The sequence below is a fragment of the Hyperolius riggenbachi genome, chromosome 2 (assembly GCF_040937935.1).
Source record: "Hyperolius riggenbachi isolate aHypRig1 chromosome 2, aHypRig1.pri, whole genome shotgun sequence".
NCBI lineage: Eukaryota > Metazoa > Chordata > Amphibia > Anura > Hyperoliidae > Hyperolius > Hyperolius riggenbachi.
The window spans coordinates 76,064,984-76,089,725 of record NC_090647.1 but is presented as its reverse complement, the minus strand read 5'-3'; the positions used below and the strand labels follow the sequence as shown (position 1 = coordinate 76,089,725).

General features: G+C 44.2%; 1 protein-coding gene across 2 annotated transcripts in view; it reads right to left on the bottom strand.

Moving 5' to 3' along the window:
• ZMYM2 (zinc finger MYM-type containing 2) overlaps positions 1–24,742 on the bottom strand; it is a 122,134-nt gene that overhangs the window by 74,559 nt on the left and 22,833 nt on the right. For both annotated transcript variants that reach the window (XM_068266926.1, XM_068266927.1), the window contains exon 2: positions 12,832–13,644. In XM_068266926.1, the coding sequence (XP_068123027.1) occupies positions 12,832–13,579 (748 nt within the window). In that variant the 5' untranslated portion in view covers positions 13,580–13,644. The remainder of the gene's footprint in view (positions 1–12,831; positions 13,645–24,742) is intronic.

The window sequence follows — 24,742 nt, the reverse complement described above, 5'->3', positions numbered from 1 at the left end:
TCCAGTGCTCTTCAATTTGTTTATTAATGACCTAGTAGATTCAGTAGTGAGCAATGTTGCCATTTTTGCAGATGATACAAAATTGTGCAGAATCCTCAACTCTCAGGAAGATAGGGATATATTGCTACAGGATCTGGATAGGATGGCTATATGGGCACATAAATGGCAGATAAAATTCAATGTTGAAAAATGTAAAGTCATGCATTTTGGTCGTACCAATGGTCTAGCACCATACAAAATAAATGGGATACAGTTGGGGACATCAAACTTGGAGAAGGACTTTAGGAGTACTCATTGACAACAAGTTAAATAATCGCACTCAATGCCAAGTCGCTGCAGCTAAAGCGAACAACATTTTGGGATGCATTAAATGGGAAATAAAAACTCGAGATGCTAGCATAATATTGCCCCTGTCTAACTCTCTAGTAAGGCCACATCTAGAATATGGAATTCAGTTCTAGGCACCACATTACAGGAAAGATATTGCAGTTTTAGAGCAGGTGCAGAGACGAGCAACAAAATTGATACGTGGGATGGAAGGTCTCCCTTACCAAGAAAGGTTAAATAAACTGCTTTTATTTAGTCTAGAAAAAAAAGACACCTTAGTGGGGATCTAATTAACATGTGTAAATACATCAGAGGGCAATATAATAGCTTGGCGGATGAGCTTTTTGTCCCTAGGTCTTCTCAAAGGACTAGAGGACATGATCTGCGCATGGAGGAAAAACGTTTTAGCCATTTATTTAGGAAAGGGTTCTTTACAGTAAAAGCGATTAAGATGTGGAATGCATTGCCACAGGAAGTAGTTAAGGCAAACTCTATACCTGCATTTAAAGGGGGCTTAGATGCTTTCCTTGCGTTGAAAGACATCCATGGCTACAACTACTAGGTAATGCCTAGTGATGTTGATCCAGGGATTTTATCTGATTGCCATCTGGAGTCGAAAAGGAATTTTTCCCTTTTGGGGCTAATTGGACCATGCCTTGTAAGGGTTTATCGCCTTCCTCTGGATCAACAGGGATATGTGAGGGAGCAGGCTGGTGGTGTACTTGTTCTTTGGTTGAACTCGATGGACGTATGTTTTTTTTCAACCCAGATAACTATGTAACTATGTAACCATGTAACCATCCGTTTCAACCCAACTCCATTTAATGGAGTCTTCTTTTACTCTGATAATCCTTCTATGCTCCCTTTTCAGTTCCATCTTTCTTTAGTAAATGGGAATATTGAGAAGTGCCAACCCACTTCATTAACTATTACTTAATTTAAATGCACAGTACAAATGGCAGCACTTTGGCAGCTCAGAACAAACACCCTACAAAAGACTATTCACTCCAAATTCAGGAGCTTGCCAGCCTGAATGGATGGCAGATGACTGGGCTCTTCTATATGGCACGATACAGCAGCTGAGGAGATAGCATAGTGTCTTTTTCTGCAGATTTACCCATGATCTGATTCACAGGGCAAGAAAATAAGCTACGATAAAAACAGGTTTAGAAAACCGATGCCAAAACCTAACACGCAGCACTGTACTGTACACCACCTGGAATATCAATGCACATACTGTAATACAGCACAGTTACTTTCTCTGCAGTGCTTTGCAGAGTACACAAGCGCTTATTCACATGGATGGCAAATTGCATGCTTGCCACTAGTATACCAGGGGGCAAGCATCACGGCAGCGTTGGCAACAAAACGTCAGTGTTTGACACTTGGCTTGGTTGCTGCTCAATAGAAAAAAAAAAAAAAACAACACATCGAGCAGATGTCTGCCACCTGCTCATGCATGGCAGGAATCACAGTCCGTCCTTGGAGTGGTACAGTAAATTCAGGGCTATGGAGTCGGTACAAAAATCTTCCGACTCCAACTCCTCAGTTTATGGAACCACGACTCCGACTCCAACTCCCCAAAATGGCCCTGACTCCTCGGCTCCTTAGTCTAATACTTAACAGGGCTGTGCATTTTCTACAAAAATCATCCGACTCCTGACTCCGACTCCTCAGTTTATGAAATCAACGACTCCGACTCCGGGTGCCCAAAATTGCCCCGACTCGGACTCCTCGACTCCGACTCCACAGCCCTGAGTAAATTACTGCATTTTTTAATTAGGGGGAATATCTGGGCATCTTTATATAGAGTAGGACCAGTGCCAGGTCTTCCATCCCCCCAACACCAGTCTTTCACCCGCCACTGTGGGCCCTACAGAGTATGATAGCAACAGAGCCCAGTAGAATGCCATTGACAACTATCAGAACACCCCAGGCACCCACAATCAGAAGTACAGAGACAGCTGGAGACCTGGAGAGAATGGATCCGATGCCAGCCTTAATGCTCCAGAACTGACCCTTTCACCCTGAATCACACTGAGGATAGGTTCACTATATGCTAGAGTTGTATCACATCTGCATTGTACTACCTGCACCTGACCATAAGACACACCTAGGTTTAGAGAGACTGAAATCTGCTGGATGTGTTGGATAAATCACACCCACATTACTGTTTGGCCTGTTAATTAAAGGGACGGTCCGAGGAACATAAAAAGGAAAAATCTAGTTACCTGGGGCTTCCTGCAGCCCCCGGCAGCCATCCTGTGCCCTTGACGCAGCTCCAGTGGCTCCCGGTGTCCTCTGGTGAGGTCAGCAGATACTTGCGCTAAAGCGTGCAGCTCATGGAGCCGCACTGAGATCATCTGGACTGTACTGAGCAGGCCCAGAACTACTGCGCCTGCGCATTACAGTCCGGATGATGTCAGTGCAACTACGTGAGCTGCACGTTGGAGCTCAAGTAGGCCTTTTGTACCAGAGGGGACTCGGGCCACTAGCGGGAAGCGGAGGTGCGGTGAGAGCACAGTACAGCTGCAAGGGGCTAGAGGAAGCCTGAGGTAAGTAGATTTTTGCTTTATATGCACCTCAGACCCTCCCTTTAAGCAGCCTCATTTCTGCTACCAAGGGGTGCTGACAAGTTTTGAGCCTTAACCAGAAAAAAAATTGAGCTAAAAAGCTGTAAATTGCAGGGTGTACTGGCTATGTGTCTATATTAATGGATTCAAAAATCAACTACATAGGATTAACATCTTTATTTTCTGTGTACATGGCAGCATCTCCAAAGAAGTCAATAAAATCATTTGGATGTCACCCGTTGGAGTGTGCAGATGCTACTTCTAAACTGTATTGCAGTTGTTTCCAGAGTCTGGCACCTCATGACGGGGAGAGTGAAGTGGTACTTTTTTCTCCTTCTTGTGGAAGAGCATAGGACCACAACTAAGTTCCTGTTTCTCCAAGGGAAAAGTGCAACGCAGATTCATGATGAAATGTCACAAACTTTGGGGGACGGTGGTCCTTCATTTGCAATTAAATGTTGGGTGGCTAATTTTAAAACTGGCCATTTTGATGTTAAAATGAGAGACCCAGCGGAATGCTTGTCAGACATGATCATGAAGAACCACCGAATGTCAGCCAAAGTTTTTCTGCATATCTGGGTATATCACTTAAGAGAGTTGGTGCCATTACCCACAATCCACAACAACTTGGAAATGGGGGGGGAGGGGGGGTGGAAGAGAAAGAAAAACTTACTGCAAAGTGGATCCCAAAACTTGACAACTTAAAAAAAAAAAAAAAAAAAGGAGACATCTGTGGCGGATTTGGAAACTGTTACAAAAAAAAGATTTCCTGGACACGCTGGTACTGGTGATAAGACATGATTCTACTGTTATGATCCTCAAACAAAGGTCAGTGCAGAAGCCAATGGCAACAATTTTTTGAATATGAAGGGTTCTGCTCATGGACTACCTCCCAAAGGTTTTAACCATCAATGCAACATCTTTATTGAAATAGCTGAGGCAAAATATCAAGGAAAGACATTCTCTCCTAATGTGTCACCTTGTTGCATGACAATGACTCGTCACACACTGTAGGTGACAGTATTGCAGAAATAACCTCCTTACAGAGACACTGAAGCGAAAAAAAAATATTATTTGTATGTGTAGTACAGCTAAGAAATAAAACATTAGGAGCAGAGACATAAGTCTAATATTGTTTCCAGTACAGGAAGAGTTACGAAACTCCAGTTATCAATGTAAAAAAAAAAAAAAAACAGAGCGCCTACAACTTTTAAAGTCGTGGAGCTCAGACTTCTGAAGCTTATCTCAACTGTCAGTCACTGTATTTTCTTTTTTTCTGCAGAGAAGGGTTCAAAAGTTCACTGGCCTGCTCTGTAAAATCATTTAGAATGCAGAGTAGTATGTAAACTGCAAATATTAGAGAATGATGCAATCTTCTAAAAAAGCACTATATAACTGAAAATAAAAATATGGGAATATTTTCTTTGCTACTAATTATCTGTACTACACAACCAAATTCATGATATCTTTTTTTTCCGCTTCCGTGTCTTTAAAGTGATGCCTCATCCACCCTATTCACCTAACCTGGCTCCTTCTGACTATCATCTGTTCCCCAATCTTCAAAACCATTTAAAGGGATAATGATTTGGGAGCATTCTGAAGGCAACTAATGCTGCAAATGAAAGTTAATCAGCTGTCATCCAATTGGCATCTGCTGGCTTTGATAGTCTCCCTTTTCTTGCCTTTTTGGGTCACTGGAAAGCTGTGAGCTAGGAGAATTTTTTGCTCATCACTGTTAACATGGAGCCTGGAAATGCTGCTAAGCAACAACATATTCTTCATGTGTCACTTTCTCAGCCTGTTCCCAGGGTGAACTGTAATGAACAGACATTGCTACCTTCAAGGTGGGAAACCTATTCTTTCAGAGTAGACATTAGTAGATTCCACATTGCACTGTTATGGTGTTCAACAATCAATGCAGATCCAGTGTTAAAGGAAATTAAGTGACCATTTCAAGACTAAAAACAGAAATATATTAAAATTCACCATCACTGCCCCGAAAATAATTATACTACAACCCACTCCATTGCCCTCCAAGGCTTATTGCAAATCTCTACACACAGATCTCAATATTGCCTCTGAAGGTTAAAGGGAACCTAAACTGAGAGGGATATGGAGGTTTCCTTTTAAACAATACCAGTTTCCTGGCAGTCCTGCTGATCTCTTTGGCTGCAGTAGTGATAATCACACACCTGAAACAAGCATGCAGCTAATCCAGTCTGACTTCAGTCAGAGCACCTGATCTGCATGCTTGTTCAGGGGCTGTGGCTAAAAGTATTAGAGACACAGAATCAGCAGTCAGGCAACTGGAATTTTAAAGGGAAAAATACATATCCCTCTCAGTTTAGGTTCCCTTTAAAGGGATACTGTAGGGGGGTTACGGGAAAATGAGTTGAACTTACCCTGGGCTTCTAATGGTCCCCCGCAGACATCCTGTGTTGGCGCAGCCACTCACCGATGCTCTGGCCCCGCCTCCAGTTCACTTCTGGAATTTCTGACTTTAAAGTCAGAAAACCACTGCGCCTGCGTTACCATGTCCTCACTCCCGCTGATGTCACCAGGAGTGTACTGCGCAGACACAGACCATATTGGGCCTGCGCTGTGCGCTCTTGGTGACATCCACGGGATCGAGGACATGGCAACGCAGGCGCAGTGGTTTTCAGACTTTAAAGTCTGAAATTCCAGAAGTGAACCGGAGGCGGGGCCGGAGCATCGGTGAGTGGCTGCGCCAACACAGGATGTCTGCGGGGGACCGTTAGAAGCCCCGGGTAAGTTCAACTCATTTTCCCCTGACCCCCCTACAGTATCCCTTTAAGATAGACTCCAGGTTCCACCTCTTGCCAGGGGCGGAGATCGCGAAAGGAAATTAAAACGTGAAGAGGTCCTGTTGATTTTAAGGACTAACGCGATGGGCCCCTTGGGGCTAAATGACTACACTGATCTTTCCTGCTTCCTGGACCCCTAACCTTTCTACCTTTTAAATAACATATGACAATATGTGTTAAAATTTTGGTTTTTTCCATGTTCCCTCTAGAACAGTTTGCTCTTTTTATTATCACTATATAGCAGCTATATGTCCACTCAGTCCCTCCTGATTTCTTATGCCTCCCTTGTAGGATCGACTACCCTGTCAGTCAGCCCCACCTACTGGTGACATCCTAATGGGGATTCTTCTGCAGGATAACCGATCCTCTATTGATTTTAATATGTCACAACTTCTCCACTTCCCCCCCTTTATTGTAACTCCATCTGCGCTGTTACTGTATTAATGCACATATGCTTTGCTGCTGAGACAGCATCTTACAGTTGACCACTCAGGTAATTCTTTATCTATATGTCACTTCTGTGCCTCTGTCCACTTTCTTTTATACCGTCTCAATCATCACTATTTTATGTGCTTTCACTTTTCACCACTATTCTTTACCTGATGTTTGGCTGTGGATGCCTTCTCATTTACTGACACAAGATGGTGCAATTCCAGCCCAACGAGTGTCATAGGCGCGCATGCGTAAGCTACGTTACGCTGTACAATAGTTTCAGCGTCCTCAGCCGCCATGACGTCAGGCGCTTATGACGCGTTACGCGTCCTAGCGTCCTGGCTATGGGAGAAGGTGTACGTAGAGGCGGGGAGAGAGGGGCGGCGTACTTCCGCCCTTTGCTTTCGGCTACAAATGCCGGACACCTATCCCTTCCGCCTTGCAGCCTCCGTAGATGCGCAGACGTGCGCGAAACGGCCGTCAGGCTTGACCACCCAGCACCCACCGCACCTCCAGGTACCCCACATCTCACTGTATGCCTTTCATATGCAAGACAGCCCTGCTTGTTGCTGATGTGCACATCTCTGTTTGCATGAATGTCAAGATTAAACACAGCTTCCTGCAGTGCCGGTTTTCTTCTGCCTATTTGCTTCATGTGCTAATACGCTTGTCTATATACCTGAGCACGCCTAGCTGCCCGATTGGGGATACCTACATGTACGCTACCCTAGCTCACTTGCCGCACCATAGTGCCAACCTGCTTTCCTCCTCCATTTGCGTCCCTTTAAGATAGAACTGGTTCAATGCCGTAAACTGTAGTGAGACTCCAGTGTAATTGCAACATGCAAAGCGGGAGCCCTTCCTTGTGTATCATACTTTATTGTGCACTCTAACCATACAAAAAAGTGAAAATGTATAATTGGGACTACTACTCCAGTGTATGATCTGGCATTGTGCATCTTATTGCTCATTACCTTTATTGTGCCATCACCCCCATTATCTGTAACCTTATTAAATTGTACAGCGCTGTGTAATAATAATAATAATAGCAGTATTTGTAAAGCGCCTTTCTCCTGTCGGACTCAAAGCGCTTGCGAGGCAGCCACCAGAGCATACTTAGTAGGCAGCAGCAGTGTTGGGGAGACTTGCCCAAGAAACTCCTTACTGAATAGGTAGAGCCAAGATTTGAACCCAGGTCTCCTGTGTCAGAGCCCTTAACCATTACACTGTCCAGCCACTATGTGAATTCATTAATATGAATCCAATAACCGATGAAAAACTGGTTTGAACCAGAAAATGATCCGTTTTTTCAGGATCATTATTTAAACTGGTATAGTGTGAACCCTGCCTTATCCAGTGTGTACACAGCTTTATGCGTTATTTGTTTTTAAATGACTTGCATGTTTATAGGATGTACAATAGGGAATAAATCTTGTGAACTCTCTGGAGAAAGCCTCAGGCACCCTGCAGGATATTCTGACCACACCCCCTGTGAAACATGTAGAACCTTCTATGTGGGATGCTATGATCTGCACTTCTTATAAAGTGCTGTATCTACTTTATCATCAGCTGCACCATATTACTTTGATCAAAGCTGTTGTAGAATAATTGGAAGCTAAGCTATGGTTAAACATCACAATGCAATTTAAAGTGAACCCGAGGTGAGTGGTATGGAGGCTGCCATATTTATTTTACTTTCAACAATACCAGTTGCCTGGCAGTCCTGCTGATCCTCTGCCGCTAATACTTTTAGTCATAAACCCTGAACAAGCATGCAGCAGATCAGAGGTTTCTGACAATATTGTCAGAAATTAGAAGTTTAGCTGCATGCTTGTTTCCTGTGTAATTCAGACACTACTGCAGCCAAATGGTATTGTTTAAAAGGAAAAATATGGCAGCCTCCATATCACCCTCACCTCGGGTTCACTTTAAAGGGGAACTTCAGCCTAAACAAACATACTGTCATTCAGTTACATTAGTTATGTTAATTAGAATAGATAGGTAATATAATGTTTTACCCACCCTGTTTTAAAAGAACAGGCAAATGTTTGTGATTCATGGGGGCTGCCATCTTTGTCATGGGGTAGCCATCTTTTTGGTTGAAAGGAGGTGACAAGGAGCAGGAGACACAGTTCCAACTGTCCTGTGTCCTGATAACCCCTCCCAGCTGCACACGCTAGGCTTCAAATGTCAAAAAAAAAATTTGCACAAAAACAGCAGAACGAGAGCAACAACATCAGAAATCCCATCATGCTTTGCACAGCATCAGGGGAAAAAAGCCCGGGCAGTTTTCTTCTGTGCAGCTAAAAATGAGGCTTGGATAAGAGAAACAAAGTTCTGATGCTGTGAAACTGTTAAAGAAACACCAGGCCTTTTCAGTTCTGCTGAGTCGATTTTTAGTCCGGAGGTTCACTTTAAGCAGAAATACCATCAGAAAGTACTCTGTCCCAGGTGTAACAATAAAACCTACAAAATGTAATCTACATCTATCGTCTGGTACACTAGCTTAATCACTAGGCAGTCTTCATTTACATCATATTATAACAAAAATATAGTCATGTCTCCCCAAACTAAAGCGCACTTCTGCCTCATGGATATAACATTTCTAAATGATTGCAAGTACAGGTAGTCCCCGGTTAACGAACGAGATAGGGACTGTAGGTTCGTTCTTAACCTGAATCCGAGAAACTTTTACTCATTGCATAATTGTGTTTCTTTCATATAGTTTATAGGGCATTCCTCAAGCCAAATACTTTTTTTGTTTTAATACTCTAATTCCCTATAAACAAAACAAGCCTCACCCACAGCTTTTCACAGTGCCTTGACATTTTCAGACAATAGCGAGGACTCATGGGAGTTCAGTCTAGGCAGGGGGAGGTGTTACTAGCCAGAGATTTCAAAGGCAGAGAGGAAGAGGGATGAGGAGAGGGGACTGAATTTACACACAGGCAAGCTGATAGCATCTCCAGCCCTCAGCATGTGAAATTGTGACAAACAGAACATGGCTGCCCTCATTGTATCACAGGAATAAATAATCATAAACTGTTGAAGCTGTTTGCAGCTAGATTTGCTGCGTAAACTATCTAAAAACTTTAGATAACATATATAGACAAGTTACTTGTTATAGTTAGTTTTTCTATCTCTATGTGCTACGTATCTCTGTCCCCATGTGCCTCCAGTGTCCCCTTCTGTGTCACCTCTGCCCTCTATTCCTGCTTATGCAAGTTTAAAAGACTTTTTATTTGATTTTTTTTTTTAATCGCATTTCTCAAAGACTACAAGTCCAAATTGAAAATTTTGAGGGGGCTTGTTCCCATGGAAACACAGAATCTATGTCATTCGTAAGTCGGGGACCACCTGTATTACTTCGATGTACTGATAGCTTTGTAAACAGTATCTAAAGTTTACTTTTCCCCCACGAAAGAAAGCTCCTACAGCGAAAAACCCTATTGTAAACATTCGGTTATGTGACACGCAATGGCAGAGCTGGAGGTGTAAAAGAGGGGAGCCTTTGGATGGTCCAGAGGCATCCAAGATCCTCTCTGAGCCCACCATTGCTGTCCAGGAGCTTCCCCTTCTTGCCACGCTACCATCCTTGTACACGAGCATCTTAAAGGACAACTGAAGTGAGAGAGATATGGAGGCTACCACATTCTCCGGGTACCCAAAATGGCTCAGACTGACTCCTCGACTCCTTAGTTTAATACTTAACATGGATGTGGATTCTGTACAAAAATCAGCAGACTCCGACTCCTCAGTTTATGAAATCAATGACTCCGACTCTGGGTCCTCAAATTGCCCCGACTCCGACTCCAAAGCCCTGGCTTAAAGTATTATACTATGAGATATTTTGGCAGATAGATGGTTCGATAGCTAATTTCCAACATGTCCGATCTGATTTTCGATCGTTTTTCTGATCGTTTTCTCATAGAAGTGAACGGAAATTGATCAAAACCCGATAAGAAAATCGATCGAACAGTAAATCTGCTGAAAAATCTCATTGTGTATCCCCAGCATTAGAGGATCTGCAGGGCAGCCAGGCAACTAGGATTGCTTAAAAGGAAATAAATATGGCAGCCTCCATATCCCTCTTGCGTCAGTTGTCCTTTAACTGGACTAATACAAGCAAGGTCCATCATGCCCAACAGATAGAAGCACTTGTACAGAGGGAGAAAGCCAATCATAAGCGGTTTCATTCCACTGTGCATGCGCGGACCTCACTAGCGGATATCTAGTCAGAAGGCACACGGTGGGAGCCCAGCAACGAGAAACATTCTACACGCAATTGTTGAATAGATTTAAAGGGACCAATCACTGGAATGGTGGGCTGTAAATGGATCTGTGAAGCCTCTGGACTATTCAGAGGTTTGCCATTCAGGTGCCATTTAACTGTTACTTCAACAACTGAAGTAAGAAGAATATGGAGGCTGCCATATTTATTTCCTTTTAAACAATGCCAGTTGCCTGGCAGCCCTACAGATCTATTTGGCTGCAGAATTATCTCAGTAACACCAGAAACAAGCATGCAGCTAATCGTCAGATCGGACAATAATGTCAGAAATACCTCATATGCTGCATGCTTGTTCAGGGTCTATGGCTGAAAGTATTAGAGGCAAAGAATCAGCAGGAAAGCCAGGAAACTGTTATTGCTTAAAATGAAATGTGACAGGCTCCTTATACCTCTCACTACAGTTGTCCTTTAGGCTGCATCCACACAGGGACGTTACAGGAGCACGTTAGTGCAGCCTGTAACGCTCCCCAACTCACAGCAATACAAAGTCAATGGGGCTGTTCACACTGCCCACCTTGCGTTACATGTAACGCTGCACATTCTTCAGAACGTGCAGCATACTATAACGGTCCAGCGGCTATGTTAGACTGTTTGCACATGCTCAGTGTTGGGGCGGAGAGAAGGCGGGGAGAGGCCGCTACATAGCCGTGCACATGGCTACTCAATATGCACTGCACTGGTGGCCGCTGATTGGCTGGCGGTACCACGTGATGCAGAGTTTTTCATTCCGCGTCACGTGGTCCCGCCGGCCAATCAGCGCCACTCTCACTGCCCTAATGCGGAAAGAGCCGCTTAACGCGGCTCACTCAACGTCCTCTACCAATACCGGCAGGCGTTGCGTTAGGGGACGTTATGCGACCATAACGTCCACTATAACTCAACGTCCTGGTGTGTAACTAGCCTCAAGCAGCATGGAAATGGACCAATCAAACGCAGCTGTCATTCTAATTTGTATATATTTAAATAATCTGACTTAAATTTAAGCACGCCTGAAGTGAGAGAGATATGGAGGCTGACATTTCCCTTTAAACAATGCAGATTGCCTGGTTGTCTTTCTGATCCTCTGCCTCAAATTATTTTAGCCATAGACCCTGAACAAGCATGCAGTTTAGAGGTTTCTGGCTGACGTCTGACAAGATTAGCCTGTTTCAGGAGTGCGATTCAGATACTACTGATGCCAAAGGGATCTGCAAGACCGTCAGGCAAATGGTATTATTAAAAAATAAATAAAAAAAATAGGTCAGCCTCCATATTCCTTTCCCTTCAAGTTCCCAGCAGTGGCTGGACAGTGTACTGGTTAATGGCTCTGCCTCTGACACAGGAGACCAGTGTTTGAATATCTGCTCTTCCTGTTCAGTAAGCCTGCACCTATTCAGTGAGGAGACCTTGGACAAGACTCCCTGACACTGCTACTGACTGCCTACAGCCAAGTGGCTGCAGCTCTAGCGCTTTGAATCTGCCACGAGAAAACCGCAATATAAATATTATGTGTCTTGTCTTTAAAGAAAGTCTGAAGCCTTCTAAAAATGCTATTTTATTTGACATTTATCTTGAGCAATATCAGCAAAGCTAAAACGCTGCAATACCGCGGCAGAACAAAGTAATTAAACCCCCCAAATACTGGGACAAAATTCCACGGCTTTCTAGTCTGTGGATTTTGCTGCCCTGGGAGGCAGAGCTTAGCGCTGTAGCTCTGCCTCCATTAGCATCAATCTCTGTGCGGATCTCCGCCCCACTCAGTGAAAGAAGACAGAGGGGCGGGAAGAGGCGGCGATCAGCGGGGATTGCCGCGAGTAGAGGTAGCGCTGCTGCACAACGCTCTGCTTCTACCAGGAAGCGATCCCTGCATTTTGCCCCAGGAATTTGGGGGGGTTTAATTACATTGTTGTGCTGCGGGAATGCGGCGTTTTAGCTATTCTGATATTGCTTAAGATAACTCAAATAAAAAGAGCAGTGCAAGATGTGTCAGAACAACAGTGATGCGAGACATCCATATACCTCTAGCTGCGCCATGCGGTGCTATAGGGAATAGTGTGCCTTCTCCGTTTAAACTAGATGCAGTTCAAATGGTCTCCTCCAGCATGCGAATCGGACTGCAGCCTAATTATTTCAAGTGGCTGCATCTCACCGTCCGAACTCGTCTGGGAGGCAAGGCAGCAAATTGCTTGTAGTGGAAACAGGACCCAACGCAATTATTAACATCTCATTGAACATACCAACTCTTCAAGTTACTATACGCACCTAAGAAATCAATATTTTTCCCATACCTCCCTCTTGGCAAACAGGACCTGAGAGAGTCAGCAAATATCTGAAATCATTACACAGTGTCTACATTCTCACACCTGTGGGCAGCTTTCTCCTTTACATGGAGAACTATACCTACCAGAAGTATGGTGCGTTGCAGATTCTCCATTCTGAAACACGTCACTGCTGACGTTGACTCTTCCTGGGTTGTAAGGTCCTGTTGTAGGCTTGTTCTGTGAGGCAAGAGGAGACGAAAAGGTCTGAGCATGACCACCAAAATTAGGTGCTTGTAATCCATTAGACACCTCTCCCATGCCAGGGTTTTGCAGTGATGTCACATGAGTGATCATCAGATTCATATCTCTACCCTCATGGCTGTCACTTACAGAACTCAATCCTGAATCTAACGTGGTGACATTAGCGATCTGTATTTCAGAGTCAGGCTCAGTAGTAATACCAGAATTAACTATCCCAACATTTGGTTTGTTTCGTGTGAAAGTGGACTGCGGTGGAAAATCGGCACCAGGCCTGCCGGAGTCCACTATCCTGCGATTATTGAAGCTGGAAGCATTTTTTTCAGGCACACGAGCGGGCTCGGGTTCTTCCTCATCATCAATGATGATAGTTTCCGTTATGGTTCCCTTGCTAGAATCCCCATCTTTAGTGGAAGAGTGTGATTTTGGGTCTGCCCTGTGATTTTCATTTGAAGCTGCAGAAAATCCTGTGTTTCTTGGTGCAGGTGGTGGGGCAGTCTTTGAAACCTGTATGGGTTCAATGAAAACAACATCGTCGTCATCGTCAACTATAACAGGACCTGTGTTCTGGAAGGTTTTCGCAGGCGATGGGCCAGCAAATGCATTGCCCACATTTTTCAGTCCTGTAGCCATGGCATCAGACAGAAATCCAGAACCCGTTTGTCAATCAACCCACTTTACATCCCAGATACGCTAACCTAAGGAGAGAAAGGGAAAACCAAAAATTAGGCGTTATACTCAATGGTTAAGTGTATATGGACAGTTTTTTTTTTTTTTTTTTAAAGAGGAGCCCAGTTAAAAGAATGTAATAAAAAAAAAAAAAGTGCCTCATTTTTACAATAATTATGTATAAATGATTTAGTCAGTGTTTGCCCATTGTAAAATCTTCCCTCTCCCTGATTTACATTCTGACATTTATCACACGGTTGACATTTTTTACTGCTGGCAAGTGATGTCACTGGAAGGAGATGCTGCTTGCTTTTTTGGCAGTTGGAAACAATGCAACGTGGTTCACAGACAGGAAACTGCCAAGACCATGGTCCTCACAGTTTCCTGTGGGAGGGGTTTCACCACAATATCAGCCATACAGAGCAGTTTGTGAGAAGGAACAGATTTCTGATGTAAAAGGGGGGTATCAGCTACTGATTGGGATGAAGCTCAATTCTTGGTTGCGGTTTCTCTTTAAGTTAATTTCTCCCCTACACCACACAAAGGTAAATAGAGCTATACAAATAGGCGCTCTGGATTGGTTTCTGGCAGGACACTTCACTTGATCGCTAGCTGTTTGTCATCCCTTGTCCCACAGAAAGCACATGGCTATAGCCGAGAAATGTGCTTGTCCAGGGTACCCTTCCCAAACAGTCACCTTGAAGGGAACCCCAGGTGAGAGGGATATGGAGGCTGTTATATTTATTTCCTTTTAAACAATACCAGTTGCCTGGCTATCCTGCTGATCCTCTGCCTCTAATACTTTTAGCCATAGACCTTGAACAAGCCTACGCAGATCAGGTGCTCTGACTGAAGTCAGACTGGATTACCACATGCTTGTTTCAGGTGTATGATTCAGAAACTGTTGAAGTTTTAGAGATCAGCAGGATGCCAGGCAACCGATATGGTTTAAAAGGAAATAAATATGGAAGCCTCCATACACCTCTCACCTTGGGTTCCATTTAAAGAGAATCTGTAATGTAAAATTCTTACAATAAAAAGCATACCATTCTATTCCTTATGTTCTCCTGGGCCCCTCTGTGCTGTTTCTGCCACTCCCTGCTGAAATTCTGGCTTGTAATTGCCAGTTTTAGGCAGTGTTTACAAACAAAAAACATGGCTTTTAACCAGAGTGAGAACAGCTCACTGTGTGACTCATGCAGAGCTTGGAGAGGGTGTGTATAGCTTCTGCCAATGACAAGCAGTGCTGCACATTCTGCACATTCCAGCGTGAGCCCGACAGAGGAGAGAAGATAAGATTTATTACAGAGACAGTGCAACTAGAAAAGGCTGCAGTATGCCAGAGCACATTAGAACAGGCATAGGAACTTATAGGATAGAAGAAATATGGCTCAACAATTTGTTACAGAGTCTCTTTAATGTTTAAACAATAATGGTTAAGGCGGATAAACCTCATCAGAAAGCATTCTTACAGGAATCAAGTCAGATTGCACAGAATCTATGGCCCCTTTCACACTGGCTCGTTTTCATTGCGTTGTTTTACTTTTTTCTTACCACATGGTAAGGCTATAGCAGTGAAAATGTATGGGGCCTTTCATAGCTACCGCAGTGCAATGCTCCAGTAGTATTCAATTTAAGGCAAAGACAACAGTGCGTTATTGGCAAACACCTGCAGCGACCAGAAGTCATGTAAAGTGTATTGCAATACAGAGATTATAAAATGTTTGGTGTTCGATTTGCACAGAAGCATATATTTTCAATACACTTCTGCGCAATTCTAATTTCGGCCACAGGAAGTGAGCGCTACAGAGCCTCACTTCCTGCTTGGCTTGCAGCTAGAAGGGAAATTACCGGAGCATTGCCGCGGTAGTCTCCAAGGGTTTTGATGAGCACCCGGCTGTCATCGGCTCACCTCTTCCTATGCTGTATGCAGAGTTGCGCACAGAAGCACCGGCCCTGAATTCTCTCATATTGCCCCACCCGGCTACTTTTTCATGCCACCCGGCTGGAAAAAAACTCTGGGGAGAACACTGAGTGGTAATAGGAGTAACCCCCCAAAACCAAATAGGCTAACTGAAGCCAGCCATGAAAACAAAGCTGCTGCCACTGCATTAACCACTTTGCTCTATCTGGACAGATATATCCGTCCAGATAGGCACTGCTGCGGCAGCCGTGTGGTGCGCGCGATCGGGCGCGCGCTCCCGCTGCCCCCCCGATCAGTGAAAGGGAATATAATTCCCATTCACCGATCTAAGTCCCCGGCAGAAATACCGACGCTTTCTCATCAGAGATCGCAGCATTTCTGCCCGTACAGAGCTTCCCCAGCCTCTTTGTACTTCCTGGATGCGCGATCGTTCGCATCAAAGACTTTTTTGAATGTGGCCATCTTGTGGCCAAATAGTAAACTGCACCCACATTTATTAAATAAATAAATACATTATATTACATCTAAAATGAGCTATTTACCTCAAACTAAAATTACCCAAATACATTTTTTATTAAAAAAAAAAAATACATAAATAGTTACCTAAGGGTCTGAACTTTTTAAATATACATGTCAAGAGTATCTTAATTTTTTTTTAAATTATAAGCTTGTAAATAGTGATGGACGCAAATTGAAAAAATGCACCTTTATTTCTAAATATCGGTGCCATAAATTGTGATAGGGACGGAATTTAAACGGTGTAATAAGCGGGACAAATGGGCACATAAAATGCAAGGGGTTTAATTACTGTAGCACGTATTAATTTTAAACTATAATGGCCAAAAACTGAGAAATGATGATTTTTTCCCATTGCTATCTTAATTTTCCTGTTAAGATGGATTTAAAAAAAAAAATAATTCTTGGCAAAATGTACTACCCAAAGAAAGCCTAATTAGTGGCGGAAAAAAACAAGATCTAGATCAATTAATTGTGATAAGTAGCGATAAAGTTATTAGCGAATGAATGGGAGGTGAAAATTGCTCACATGCATAAGATTTTCGAAGCTGTAGGCTGAAGTGGTTAAAGAGACACTGAAGCGAAAAAAAAAATGATGATGATTTGTATGTGCAGTACAGCTAAGAAATAAAACATTAAGATCAGATACATCAGTCTAATTGTTTCCAGTACAGGAAGAGTTAAGAAACTCCAGTTATCTCTATGCAAAAAAGCCATTAAGCTCTACGACTTTCAAAGTCGTGGAGAGGGCTGTCTTCTGACTTATTATCTCAACTGTTTGTGAACTAATGACCTCTCCTCTGGCAGAGAAAAATAAAATTGTTCACTGACTGCTCTGAAAGAATCATTTTGAATGCTGAGTGTTGTGTAATCTGCACATATTAGAGAATGATGTAATGTTAGAAAACACACTATATACCTGAAAATAAAAATATGAGAATATTTCCGTTGCTGCTAATCTTCTAGTAATTATTCATAGTACACAACCAATTCATCATATTTTTTTTTCCGCTTCAGTGTCTCTTTAAATATGGGGCTTTTGGAGCAGGAACATAAATTCTTCAAGATTGTTTATGGTACCTCCGTTTTTAATGTACTAATGTATTTCCCATGTTGATTGAAAGAACACGCCAAAGAAGGCATTTCATCACTGCTAAAGCTGAGCAGTTTTAAAGTTACATGAAGATGTGTGAACAAACCAAAGAGCTACTGGCTAAGAAGCTCACACAACCGTACTAGACATCCCAGCCTGACACTGCAAACATGGAGGACAATATCATAATTTGGGTCTAAATTAGGACAGCTCATTTGGTACAGAGGGGACTAAAGCAAGTGGTGGTGGTGGTGGTGGTGGTGGTGGTGGGGGGGGGGGGGGGGTCGGGACTCCAGGCCTGCCTACAAAAATGCCTAGCAATCAGGTAACATGCAAAAAATTATAAATACCTGTAACTTTAAAAACGTCCCCTGGGGGATACTTCCTTCAGGAGGGGGAAGTCACTGGATCCTATCGAGGCTTCCCCCGTCATACTGCATCCCACAGTGGTCTCGCTAGTGGTCCGTGAACGGCGGCCATGTAAATATTTACCTTCCCCGGCTCCAGCGCAGGCGCAAAAGTGGCTCTCCGCTCGGGGTTAGGTGGAAATAGCTGATCCCGATCAAATCCGCTCCACTGCGCAGGCACAACTCACCTGCGCAGTAGAGTGGACCCAATCGGGATCGGCTATTTCCACCTGACCCCGAGCAGAGAGCCACTACTGCGCCTGCGCTGGAGCCGGTGAAAGGCAAATATTGCAGGCACTACTGTGCCTGCCCCATGGCAGACTTTCCTTGTCGGCTGTGAATTCAGGGGCCCAGCGAGACCACCATGAGATGGAGGAGGACGGGGGGGAAGCCTCGATAGGATCCAGAGGCTTCCCCCTGAGGTAAGTACCCCCCAGTGCACGTTTTTAAAGTTGCAGTCTCTAAGTACAATCCTATGTGTGAGCATATGTGTAGAGTGCAGACAAGCGCCCTGAACACCCACTGAGCCCTAGGCAGGAAACTAGGTTGCTTTTGGGTGCTGCAACTCTAAGTAAGGATGGTTGGAAATGCAGATTTCCCATAAGACGGAATTCCGCATTCTGACGTCTTTCCGATTTCTGCGGAAATATAAATTTTCGATTTCTGACTTCCGCTGAATTTTTATTTTTGTAAATAAAGTCATTTGCAAAGAAAAAAATAGTTTTTTTGCGGATCAGCAGGAGCCAATTTCTTTGTCTGAAGGTGCGTACACACTCACTACCGACGGCAATGACGGGTCCGCCGGACCCTCCCGCTGGGTGGACGGTCCGCCAACAGTATTGCATGTCTACGCGCTGTCGACGGACTGATAATGCTGTTTCTGAACAGCGCGTACACATGCACTACTGTCGGCTGAACGTTCCCCCAGCGTGAGGGATCCGGCGGACCAGTTGTTGCCGCCGGTAGTGCGTGTACGCACCTTTAACCACGTGATTGCTGGGAGCCAATTACAGCAATCACAGTTCTTAAGAGTTTGGTCTTAACAGGTCCATAGCTGGACCGAAGTGGTTAAATATATTACATCACAAATAAAATGTAAACAGTTTTCATAATGTACTATAGTACAGATTAAATTACTTAACCATTGAATGTCAGGTTGCATTACAACTCAGATGGACATCATACTAGTAAACCAACAATGCACTGGGCTTTATTCTCAAAGCAGAGGAGCAAGATAATTGTATCAGAATGTATTATTTTCATTCTAGTTTGAATTAAAGTGCAGTACAGTGAGCCTCACTACTAACCAACAGGGTGCTGCTTCTCTGGCCCCTGGGCTGTATGGGACGTTCCATATTGTCCACAGCACGGCCGCATATGACAAATGTGTCAGTGTTTTGCATGCTGCAATGTAAACCAGGAAATATAGTCTCAGAACTCACATCCATGGACTACAACATCTCCTGTCATATACTGCAGTGCACACACCAGCCAGATGCTGCTGGGAACTACAAAATTCGGCAGATCTAGCCAGTTGGGTGGAGAAGATGGTGCATTCCAAATGGGCTGGGGGCCTAAGTGGAGCAGCACCCCAGAGATAAGTAGTGATGCTCCTCAACCACACCCAACCTCCCCCCGGGCACACTCCATTTTTATTAGAATAAAAAAAAAATGACTGGTGCTCACTTGTCTTTAAGCCAAGTACACACATGCAATCTTGACTGGACAATTTTACAACCGTGTCTTATGAGAGCTATCAGTACAATTTGTTAAAAGTATTCAAAATCTGTTGGCCCTCATACTACATGGAAGTGGTATAAATTGATTGGATGAGTGTATACCCCTCTAGGGCCTGAGCGGATTTCATCAACACACAATCAGTGTGCAATACATAAGGACATCAGAAGGTGACTGATGGACACAGTTATGTGCTGTGCTGCAGTGCCTTCTGGCAGTAAACCAAAGCATGCATTTCTGAGCGCAATGCAGTGCTGTCCCATTCAGTCTAGTTAAAAGGGAGCAGGGCTGCAGGACAAAGCAATGCAGGTGCCTTGTGTTACGTTTTAACCGCACAGCCCCCAGCATTGCTGGCAAACGCAGTGTGCCCAACCCAGACTGGATCTTCCTTTATGCTACTTAAAAACAGCATGTTATGTCATAGAAAGCCCTACAACAGATCACTAGTTACAGCTTGGGCCCTTTGGTTCCCATAATCTGTCTCCGGTGTTTGCCAAACTGCTGCAGTCTGTTGCCCAGGATTACAGGTAAAGGAGATGGAATGGCACTGAAAATCCATCACAAATCCTTTGTCAAATAAGAAGCTGCTGGATTTGCACTAGATAAGTGCCCGATTCTGCTGTAACCTTGCTTCATAATTCTCCAGTGTATTCCCAAGAACCACTCTGTAGCAACATCCTTTTACCGGAGAGCTGCTGGGGGGCTTAGAGAAGCCCCAGGTAAGTGAAAGTTTTTTTTACAGGTATTTACAGTTAGGGTTGCCACGGTATACCGTTATGACGATATACCACGGTTTGATTGTGTATGGTAATCATACAATGCACAATCTCGTTCTACCGGTTTTCGTGGGCGGGGCAACGTAGCGAGGAGCGCACGAACAGCGGCGGGGATAAGCAAATACTCACTTGCTGGCAGCCTCCTCCTCCACGCTGTACTGGCTTCATTCTACTTCCTGTTCTTGCATCACATTTCCCTGAAACAGCGCCCCCTGGGTGCTATTACAAGAACATGATGCAAGCAAGAACAGGAAGTAGAATGATATTGGTAGGTGAACAGAGGCGCCAGAAGGATAAAAGTACATAGAATTTTTAAAAAAATTGCCGGGAGGAAGTGGTGGACTCGCCTCCGTTAAAGCAGACACCAAGGACTGTAAATATATAGATATACACATTTATTGAAAATACCCCAAAGATGCAACGCGTTTCGCGGGCAAAGCCCACTTCTTCAGGCAATAACCAGGGGATAAACAGCAATTCAGTTATAGCAAGCAGAGCACCTCTACACCATATTGGGCTCTCGATTTCTCTTCAACTTTAGGAAGTGGAATAAAGCCAGTACACATGTGAGGACCAGGCTGCAAGCAAGTGAGTAGTAGGGAGGAGGAGGGGGAGAAATTATCAAAATTTAGATTGGACATATTGAAAAGAATCGATCTGGCAGGTACATCTGCCAGAAAATTGTATGCTGTGTACACAGCATAAGACCGGGTCCTAGGACTGGAGCCTAGTGCACAGGCTAGACACACAGCAATCCTACATCAAAATGTGCATAATCTAAATGCATTGAATGTAAAGAACTTCTATTAAATATTGAGGCTCTCTAGATGTTCTATCACTGATAGGTAAAGGTCATTCTTTACCTAATCAGGAGGTTGGTCGTGTAGGGAGGTGTTCTGCAGGCAGGAGCGATATATGATTGATAGCTTCTCAGCTTTTTACGACAGGCAGGGAACACACTTGACTGTTTCGTGCGCATTTTCTGAGCAGAAAATTGAGAACTCATGTTTATCAATGGGCTAGTTCACACTTAAAGGGGCACTATGGCGAACAATTTTAAAATTGAAAATATGTGCAAACATATACAAATAAGAAGTAAATATTTTCCCAGAGTAAAATGAGCCATACATTACTTTTCTCCTATGTTGCTGTCACTTACAGTAGGCAGTAGAAATCTGACAGAAGTGACAGGTTTTGGACTAATCTATCTCTTCATAGGGGATTCTCAGGGATTTATTTAATTTTCAAAAGCACTTAGTAAATGGCAGCTGCTCTGTCCAACTGCCAAAAACTGTAGCAAGCAGGGAAGCTGGCCAGCATTGATAAAGAACCAATGGAGGTTGCAAGGTAAATGCTATAAAGCAAAACTCCATAACATCCATTAAAAAAATAAAAATAAACCCCCGTTAAGGCCAAAATCTGAGGGGAATTGGAGCGATCACCTGCCTAGACCACTGTTGCGAAAAAGGTAGGCAGTTAAAATCTGACAGAACTGACAGGTTTTGGGCCAGTTCATTTCCTCATGGGGGATTCTCAGGATTTTCTTTGTTTTTAATAGCACGTCCAGAACAGCAGATTACCTGCCAAAATAGTAAGATACCAGCCAGCCTCCTCTACTCACTTGCACACTATGTTGTCAGTTAGAGACTTTGCAACTGCTGATCAGGAAATGCTGTTGAAAACAAAAAAAACCCTGAGAATACCCCATGAGGGGAGGTGGAGTGATCACCTGCCTGGAGGGAAGATGTCAAGACAGGTGAGTATTTAGCCCCAACTCCACCCCATTATTTAGACAGCGCCTGCCATTTTGGCCTTTAGTACTCTAATGATTCTGTGTACTTTCGAGCTATAGGTATGCAAAAAACTTGCAGTATCAGAAGATCAAAGGCAAAACAGCATGCTTTACACAGCCCTGCCCAATGTCAAAATCCAACATGCATCTGATTAGCCCAATTAAACAGAAAAACAGAAACAAACTGAACAAAAATTTGCATTTAGGGCTGGTGCACACCAAAACCCGCTAGCAGATCCGCAAAACGCTAGCAGATTTTTAAACGCTTTTTTTTATTTTTATGAGGCGGTTTGCTAGCGTTTTGCGGATTGCTGCTGCGGTTTTCAGTATAGTAGATTTCATATATTGTTACAGTAAAGCTGTTACTGAACAGCTTCTGTAACAAAAACGCCTGCAAAACCGCTCTGAAGTGCCGTTTTTCAGAGCGGTTTGCGTTTTTCCTATACTTAACATTGAGGCAGAAACGCACCCGCAATCCAAAAAATGCCTCACCCAGGCATTTTTCGTTTCTGCAAAACGCCCCCCGCTCTGGTGTGCACCACCCCATTGAGATACATTGACCAAGCAGATCCGCAGCCGCAAGCGGATCTGAAAACGCCCAAAAAGCCGCTCGGTGTGCACCAGCCCTTAAAGTGGATCCGAGGTGAACTTTTACACATTGCATAATTGTGTTCCTTTCCTAGTGTTTATAGGGCATTCCTCAAGCCAAATACTTTTTTGTTTTAATACTCTAATTCCCTATAAACTAAAAAAGCCACGCCCACAGGTTTTCAGAGAGCCTTGGCAGTAGCAAGGGCTCATGGGAGCTCAGTCTGGGCAGGAGGGGGAGGTGTTACTAGCCATTGATTTCAGATGCAGAGGGGAGGAGGGAGGAAGAGAGGGGATTAGGCTGTTGGCTCAAGATACAAATAAGTCTGCCCCTGTGTAATGTTTACAAACAACATGGCCGCTGTCGTATCACAGGAATCAATCATATTCTATTAAAACGGTTTTCAGCTACATTTGCTGTGTAAACCATCTAACCTATAGATAAGATATATAGACAAGTTACTTGTTATAGTTAGTTTTTCATCTTGGATCCGCTTTAAGAGTACCTCAGGTCAATTTAATGTTTAAAGAGAACCCGAGGTGGGATTTAATTATGTTACTGGGGCACAGAGGCTGGTTGTGCACACTAAGACCAGCCTCCGTTGCCCCATGGTGTGCCCCCAGGACCCCCCTGCGCGCCTCTATAGCCCCCGCAGTGCTGGCGACACACAGCGTGTCGCCAGCATAATGTTTACCTATGCGCTGTCAGTCAGCGCCGCTCCCCTGCATCGGCGCTACCTGCCCGTGTCACTTCCCTCCTATCAGCGGGAGGGAAGGGACACGGGCGGGTAGCGCCGATGCGGAGGAGGCGGGGGAGCGGCGCTGACTGACAGCGCATAGGTAAACATTATGCTGGCGACACGCTGTGTGTCGCCAGCACTGCGGGGGCTATAGAGGCGCGCAGGGGGGGTCTTGCAGGCACACCATGGGGCAACGGAGGCTAGTCTTAGTGTGCACAACCAGCCTCTGTGCCCCAGTAACATAATTAAATCCCACCTCGGGTTCTCTTTAAAGCAAACCAGAGCTGTAAATAGAAGAACCGATACTTACCCCTGCTTCCTCCTGCAGCATAAACACGTGTGAGTCTCTCGTTGTCCTCTCGCGGTCTGCCGTTCAGCCCTGGTAACTGGCTCAATGGGGTCCAGTCTGGGTCTTCTGCGCATGTGTGGACCAATCACGCATGCAGACAGTTACTGGGGCTAATCGCGGCTGGATATAGATGTGGGATTTAGATGCGTTTATGCCACAGGAGGAAGCCGCGGGTGAGTATCAAATCATCTTTTTACCACAGCTCTGGTACACTTTAATTTGCCAGATTTTCTGGCAGATTTACTGTCAGATCAATTTTTTCCAACATGTCCGATCTGATTTCTATCGATTTCAGATTGTTTTCTGTTCACTTCAATAGGAAATCGATCGGAAAATACTTGGAAATCAGATCAGACATGTTGGAAATAATCGATTTGACAGTAAATCTGCCAGAAAATTTCACAGTGTGTACCAAGCATAAGATTTAATGAGTGTCTAAACCATCACGGCTAACCTTGGCACTCCAGCTGTGACAAAACTACAAATCCCATCATGCCTTTGCCTCCCCGAGTTATGCTTAGAGCTGTCAGAGTATTGTAATGCCTCATGGGACTCGTAGCTCCACCCCAGCTGGAGTGCCAAGGTTAGCCATCACTAGTCTAAAATAAACAAATTACCCAAGCCATCACTAGTCTAAAATAAACAAATTACCCAAGCTGCATTTTGCCATTTGATTCTGGCAGTCATTCAGATGGTACAGAAACACCGCCATCTTGTGGATGGCTTGTAGGTCTGCACACATGGCCTGAGGTATGCAGTGCAACACTACCCTTCCTGGCTAACATTTTTCAACCAATAACGGTCTATAAAAAGGCATTTTGGAAGCCACAGATGAGCAGATCTTTGCAAATTAATCAGTTAACCACAAAAATTCTCTCGTACGACCCCATTTAAAGCCTTGTACATATGCTAGAGGGTCTTCAGCCGAGATGGCTGGATGCAGAGACTTTAGCGTGTGTACAGCCTTCACGACCTCGCCGACGGATCCAGATTGCGGGGTCATCTTTGGCAACTTGCATTGTTCACCCTTTATCTCTCTTGCTGGAAATCACTCCATCGGGGGGCTGCACCACCTTTCCTCCTCCCCTCTCCCCCACTGGCAACAGAACACATCTGTACAGGACTTCGCTTCAAACTATCGCCTGAGAGATCAAGCTCCGATGCCTGCAGGTGACATTCTTTGTGCATACAACCTTAAGTCAAGT